This window comes from Physella acuta, unplaced genomic scaffold, assembly GCF_028476545.2.
Source record: "Physella acuta isolate Inbredline_101_S28 unplaced genomic scaffold, ASM2847654v3 ptg001057l, whole genome shotgun sequence".
Taxonomy (NCBI): domain Eukaryota; kingdom Metazoa; phylum Mollusca; class Gastropoda; family Physidae; genus Physella; species Physella acuta.
In genome coordinates this window covers 530,724-537,834 of record NW_026732574.1, presented here as the reverse complement: position 1 = coordinate 537,834, position 7,111 = coordinate 530,724, and the positions used below count along the sequence as shown (strand labels likewise).

The 7,111-nt window shown below is 33.6% G+C and overlaps 1 protein-coding gene across 3 annotated transcripts; it reads left to right on the top strand.

Annotated features, from left to right (window-relative positions):
- Nucleotides 1-599: 599 nt before the first annotated feature.
- On the top strand, nt 600-7,081 carry LOC131955168 (lysosomal protective protein). 3 transcript variants are annotated; one of them, XM_059319172.1, is made up of 14 exons: nt 600-730; nt 2,388-2,580; nt 2,730-2,841; nt 2,982-3,032; nt 3,304-3,390; nt 3,594-3,749; nt 3,871-3,962; nt 4,218-4,320; nt 4,537-4,710; nt 4,804-4,946; nt 5,301-5,376; nt 5,468-5,554; nt 5,907-6,011; nt 6,675-7,081. In XM_059319172.1, the coding sequence occupies exons 2-14, from the start codon at nt 2,411-2,413 to the stop codon at nt 6,756-6,758; spliced, it is 1,440 nt and encodes a 479-aa protein (XP_059175155.1). In that variant the 5' UTR covers nt 600-730; nt 2,388-2,410; the 3' UTR covers nt 6,759-7,081. The 3 variants fall into 3 exon arrangements, with proteins under 3 accessions (XP_059175155.1, XP_059175154.1, XP_059175156.1); XM_059319171.1 differs by having other exon boundaries at nt 644-853; XM_059319173.1 differs by lacking the exon at nt 600-730 and adding an exon at nt 1,356-1,374.
- The last annotated feature ends 30 nt before the right edge of the window (nt 7,082-7,111 follow it).

Below are 7,111 nucleotides of genomic sequence, written 5' to 3'. Positions count from 1 at the left end.
GACAAAATGGTTACTTTTATGCCAATAGTGGTCATACTATTCATTTGTCTGGAGCCAATATGTCGGGAGGCCATATGTTGAGACCCATTTGTCGTGAGCCTTTTGTCGCGAGCCAATATGTTCTGAGCCTATTTGTCGGGAGCCATTATGTCGCGAGTCAATATGACGGGAACCTATGTCGCGAGTCAATATGACTGACAGTTTTATCCAGGCATCTCTCCGGGGAGGGGGCCCAGTGTTTTTCCAGACATTTTTCTCCGGGGGGGAGAAAATTTTGAAATTTTCGGGGGGGGGGGGGCGGTAGACCTTCTTCGGGGGGGGGGGGCGGACACTGGTAAAAGTATATATTTTCTATATAAATTATATAAATTTCATTTCGTTCGGGGGGAGCGGTAAAAAATTTCGGGGGGGGGGGGGGTTCGCCCCCCTCCGAAGAGATGCCTGGAAAAACTCTGAGGGGCCGAAGAACCCCCCCCCCCCCATATTAACGGGGCCATTTTGACGGGGCCGATTTGTCCCATGCAGTTTGACCGTGCACCGTATAATTTCATAACTAGCCGACCTATCATGTATATTTTAATCAATTTGTCACTTCTGAGCATGAAGCCACGTGATTTAGATCATGTGATTGCTTTTAATTTATCACGTGATCACTAGGACAACGTTTGTATTGAAAATAAATAAATACAGATTGAGATTATTTATCTAGGCTAAATCAGAGTAAATCAAGGTAGTCTAGGACTTTGACTTAGAGCTTCTAGTCTAAGCTATCAGAATTTATATTTATTTTAATATATAGATATAGTAATTATAAAACTAGCGGTCTTTTTCAAGATTATAAAATTCAGATACGGTAAGGCCTGTGTAAACTCACAAACTGTAAGGTCCAGTAAGACGAGTAAGTTGAGTACAATAAAGTCACAAAAGTGCAGTAAGGTTGAGTAAGCCACTAGATCTAGATTTAAATCTAGTACTAGATTTAGTCTAGATCTAGCCGTAGACCCGTAGAGTAGACGGTAGTTACTAACGTACTACGGGTCTACGGCTAGTTAGTTACGTTAGTTAGTAATTTTAATTGAAGTTTCTAGATTTCTAGATCTAACATTCTAGATTGTAGTTAGGATCGTTACTAGAGTATTAGTCTATTTACTAAATTTAGTGACTATTAATAGTATTAATTAGTCTATTAGCGACAAAAGCTTTTATTAAAGAAAGTAGATACATTTTAAATTAGTTTTATTTGCTTAGCCGTAGCCTATTATTTAATAATATTATTTTATTTAATATTAAAGTTATATATTTTCTATATAAATTCCAGGTAATCTATCGTTTTAGGTACATAAAATCACCCGCGACTAGTAATGTGAAAAACAGTTGACTCCTTAAATTTTAATAATTATTTCACATTTTGAGGACGATTTATGTTTTGAAAAATACAAAAATGTTTCCTTGTTTCATTTATGTACCTGTTTTCAAACAATTGAATTAAACTTTTCAGTAATAAATGAAGACTAGCGATGTTTCCAACAGATGCAACCATGCTCATTTACTATAGCAGCCATCTTGATGAAATTTTTTTTTGTAAACTTACAGCGCGAGATCCAGGGAAAGCCACTCTATTTTACAAATGGCTGCTGTTTAAATAGCAAATCTTGCTCGCAAACACTGCTGTTTAAAGTTAATTTCTGGCCTATATTGATATATTTACTATTATTTAGCCATTGATTTAGGTTTATTATTCATTTATCTATATTATTTGACACAAATATACCTCAATATACTTCTATTAAAGCCTTGATAATGAGGTAACTTTTTCGTACATTACTAGCAGTGGGTGATTTTACGTACCTAAAACGATAGATTACCGAATTCCATTTCATTTGGGGGGGGGGGGGGGCGGGGCAGAGGCCCCCCAAGAGATGCCTGGAAGAAACTCTAGTTGGATAAAGGCTATGGAAGCAAATCCAAAAAGAAAGCAGGCTGAAATCGGAGTCAATGGCCTCAATTGCGCATAACCAGCTGACACGAATACTTAATTGTGTTGGAGGGGATCCCTTCCAACACTAAAATTAAGAATGAAGAAGAAGAAAAAGAACAGGTAGACCTAGACTAGACTAGAATAATCTAGATCACCTAGACTAGACTAAAATAATCTAGATCTAGGTAGGTGTACAATTTAAAAAGCATTTTTTAAGACTAGCTGCTAGACATTTGATGGATTTAGTTATGTTGATAGTTAATGCTTGTTAGTGTGTTAGAATTCCCCCCCCCCTACACAAGCACCTAATCTCAAACAACTAGCATTCTGCAATAATCCAATATGGTCCCATAATACCAACAGCACAGTAAACTCGTAGCACAATCATTTGTTTCTATTTCTAATCTAGATCCCCATTAACAAACCTACGGAATGGCTGTAACTCTTGCCCTGTGTTTGGCAGCTTTATCTGCTGTAACTGTCGTACTGTCTGCACCATCAGAAGATTTAATCACTGATTTGCCAGGTTTAACATGGAAGCCAAACTTTGAACAATATTCTGGATATTTAAATGGTGTTGGTACAAAGAGGCTTCATTACTGGTAGGTCTTTTGTCAGTTGCTTTATTAATTTTTATATCTTGATTTCAATTGTATGTAGATCTAAAATGCAGTGGATGGAAATGTAAGTATTTAAAATGCTACATTCCATGTATGATGTTTGAAAGCTAAAAAATAAATTTTTGTTGTAGGTTTGTACAATCCTCCAGCAACCCAAAAACTGACCCTGTTGTTCTGTGGATGAATGGTGGACCAGGTTGCAGCTCATTGCATGGCTTTCTTACAGAACATGGCCCATTTAGGGTTGGTAGTAAATTACAGACAGAAATTGGTTTTAAATATTAAAAAAATTTCTTAAGCTACTTTGTACCTTGTATTCTGGTGCTGACATATGGTTAATGATATGTGAATGATATGTGAATTATTTTTTCATTATTTTTTAGGCTCAACCTGATGGAGAATCTTTACTTCCAAATCCTTTTGCTTGGAACCAGGTACGTTGGCTAAACTTTTTAATTTATTTTTAAAAAAATATATATTTCAAAATTTAAACACCTGTGTTAGAGTTTAGAGCTTCATAGTTTGTTGTGTTTTGTAAACTAAAACATTTGACTGCTGAAAATAATGTTATTGCTACCGCATTGCAATTAATGCAAACATACTGCTTTAAAAAAATAATAAATGAAACAAAATATTTTTTTTATCATAAAACTCCATGAAGGTTATAAAATTGCACTATATTTTTACCTGTATGTATCTATCAAGGTGGCCAACATGATCTACCTTGAAGCACCAGCTGGTGTTGGCTTCTCTTATTCCCAAGACAGAAATTACTCAACAGACGATGATGATGTAAGGCAAAATTCTAATTACTTTTTTGCAATCAACGCAATTTCCACACCAACACATCTTCTTAACAAAGTCTTAATCTGAAATTAAGAGTAAATATCTTAATGAAAAGTATATTTCTAAAAGTTATCAAAATTTATTACTTTAAAACTTGATCTAAGTACAGCAAATAAAAACACAAGCTGATATGTTTTTATCATTTGCAGGTTGCCAGAAACAATCACCTGGCCCTGCAGGATTTCTTTAAAAAGTTTCCAGAATATTCCAGTAATGACTTTTATATCTCAGGGGAGAGCTATGGAGGGATTTATGTTCCAACTCTAGCTTCATTGGTTCTAGATGATCATTCAATCAAACTTAAGGTAGAATTTTATATACTTTTTAAACTTTTTACATTTCTCTTATGTATTGTATTGTAAAATAATCTATGAATCACAGCTAATATTCTTTAATATCTATTTTTATTTTCCTTTCTTTGCTTAGGGTTTTGTTGTTGGGAATGGCTTGTCTGATGACAACATGAATGACAACTCCATTGTATACTTCGCTTATTTTCATGGTCTGATTGGAGATGAGTAAGTATTAATTAGGATAATTTAACATAAAAAATGTGTACATTTTATGATTCCTATCTAGGCCTTTGAATTGAAATTAATGCATTGACTGAAGTTCTATTTTGAAAAAAAAAAACAGTATATACAATTTTTAATGTTTTTTTCCATTGGAGAAATTTGACTTGCCTCAAGTTATTAGAAAATTTACACTCATGTCATGCTCATATCTTTTCAGTTTTTGTAGTTTTCAAAAATCAACAAATTTATTTTTTCTAGAGACTGGAACAATATTTATACTTCATGCTGTTCTGGCAATACTTCAAAGGGTTACTGTGACTTTGTAGCTGGAAGTGCAAAGTCTTCTAAATGTGCCTCTGAGGTAGTCACTTTTATTTAAAATATAAATATATATTAACAATTTTAAAAAGCTTATGTCATTTTTTTTTACAAAAGGAATTTCTCAAAATTGGAATTTCTGTATTCAAATAAATAAAACTAAAAACTTCTTTTTTTAAAGAAGATAAATTGTAATTTGGGGTGGTCTCTACATTAATGTGTGTTATTGAACCAATTTTTACATTTTTTAACCTCACAGCTGAGTCAGGTTCAAATTTTAGTTTGGAGTTCTGGGCTGAATGTGTACAACCTTTATGCTGATTGTGCTGGGGGCGTCAGAGATCTTATGCTCCACTACGATGAGGACAGAAATAAATTTGTCACTAGTAACTTTGGATGGCTGTTCATGTTTTTGAAAAACAAAAATTACGAGGTAAACTTGTGGTTCCTACTTAATGGATTGACATTTGATTGAGTGTTTTGATGTTTATATTTAAATCATTTTTTTTTTGGCAATTTATTTTAGAAACTTAGTGAGATTCCTCTAAGTAAATTGGAATCAACACCTCCTTGTGTCAATGACTCCTATGTAGTCAAGTATTTGAACTCTGCACCAGTAAAGAGTGCGCTGCACATTTCTAATGATGCTGGAGACTGGGATGTATGCAGGTGGGTCAACACCTAACCCTTTACTGACTAAATTACTTAATCCTAATAATCCTAACCCTATACTGACTAAATTACTTACTTAATCCTAATAATCCTAACCCTTTACTGACTAAATTACTTAATCCTAATAATCCTAACCCTATACTGACTAAATTACTTAATCCTAATAATCTAAACCTTTACTGACTAAATTACTTAATCCTAATAATCCTAACCCTATACCTACTAAATTACTTAATCCTAATAATCCTAACCCTATACTGACTAAATTACTTAATCCTAATAATCCTAACCCTATACTGACTAAATCTAACCCTCAACTACTGTTTGCTAATATGACAATTATTATTTCAGTTCTATTGTAGGAGCAGGATATCAAAGAAATTATAACACAATGGGCCCCCAGTATCAAAAAGCTATCAGTAGGAAGGTGAGCTGCAAAATTTTTTCTACACATCTATGTATCAGCGCATATTATTTATTATGGCGAAACTTTAAAATTTAATTTCCTTATCAAACAGATGCGCATCTTAGTGTACAATGGGGATGTTGATATGGCATGCAACTTCCTTGGTGATGAATGGTTTGTGGATTCCCTCCATGTCTCAGTAAGTGATTTATGAATGGTTTGTGGATTCCCCCCATGTATCAGTAAGTGATTTATGAATGGTTTGTGGATTCCCTCCATGTCTCAGTAAATGATTTATGAATGGTTTGTGGATTCCCTCTGTTTAAGTGATTTTATTTGGTTTTAACTCAACAATTTTTTCACTGCTCTACATTTTTGCAATAACTGAAATTAATCTTACTAAGACTACTAAATTATGGTGATTGTTGTTATGCAACTGTTGCTAAAAAGGCATCACACCAATCATAAAGATTTTGTGTTATTTTTTAAAATTTTACTTGAGGGACTGTAGATTTTATGGAATTAACATTTGTAAAAATGAAACATTTCAGAATCCACAAGAGAGGAGAAAGTGGTATTACAAAGCACAGGATGGAACAAAACAAGTTGGGGGTTTTGTTAAAGTATTTGACAGAGTTGCATTCCTTACTGTTAGGGTGAGATATTTTTTTTGTGATATTGTTCCATCAGTCAGGTAAACTCTTTATTAGTCATGTGCTGTAGCCAGATTTTTGTTTGTCACGGCCTGGATGATGCATCAGTTTGTTGACCTAAATGTGTCACACTATCAGGGCTCTTTGGTTATGTGGCCTACATTGATAAGAATCTTGTTTTTAAACTGGTGATAAAATTTTGCTCCAATTCTTACTGCACACAAGATTAAGATTTCATCCTTGCATTCAGGCAGAGCTGCATTTATGTCTAAGCTAAACAAGATATAGCTTAGGGCCCCCACTTTCTTGAAGGCAACCCAGAATAATTTTTACATCTGCGGTGGAATTTTTCTCTACATTAACTCTTTCCACAACTGTTATTAAAAAACTCTTTTCTTTTTGGCTGTAAACTTTGCAAATATTTGACACTGACATCTGGACTTATGAAAGGGCCTCTTATTGAAAATAGATTAGGGCCTTATCAAGTCTAAATATGGCTCTGCACACAAGTAATTCTTAAAACATTTTAAGTTTCGCCAGCTCAAGGTTTTAGTTAAGATTGTCATAAAATTCTAATCCCATTCCCATAAGTAGTAACTGTTAAAAAAAATTTTTTTTTCAAATTTACTTTAACTTTAAAAAATCTTTTAATTTACCTTCTTACAGGGAGCAGGACATATGGTACCAACAGATCGTCCAAGACAGGCTTTAGAAATGTTTGTAAACTACATCCAAAACACACCATTTTAACGATAAATGGTATTAATGTCATCAGGCTCTAGTTGTTGATAAAAATGCAAATGTCTCATTGGTGATAATACCGTCCTGCCTGCCTTACACATCATTCAAGACATGTTTTCTGTAGCCTTCCATGTTATAATACCTGATCTTGTATCTCTTATATCTAGAGATCCTTAAGGGTACAATGTAAACACAAATATAGTTTTGACCTGTACTACATAATTAAATAAGTATTTAATACTCAGTTTTTTATTTACTATATAGTTAATCTGCTTTAAGTGATGTAAAAAGTATAGTTTAGTTTAAATTATGAAATAAATGACAGATCTGTGGTTTCATCTCTTGTTGCATGTTTTGTATTT

Excerpts from the sequence above, each read along its gene's own strand:
- LOC131955168 (XM_059319172.1), top strand. The coding sequence starts at position 2,411 with ATGGCTGTAACTCTTGCCCTGTGTTTGGCAGCTTTATCTGCTGTAACT. Across the intron at positions 2,581-2,729 it reads ACAAAGAGGCTTCATTACTG|GTTTGTACAATCCTCCAGCA; the intron begins GTAGGTCTTTTG and ends TTTTTGTTGTAG. Across the intron at positions 5,377-5,467 it reads AAAAAGCTATCAGTAGGAAG|ATGCGCATCTTAGTGTACAA; the intron begins GTGAGCTGCAAA and ends CTTATCAAACAG.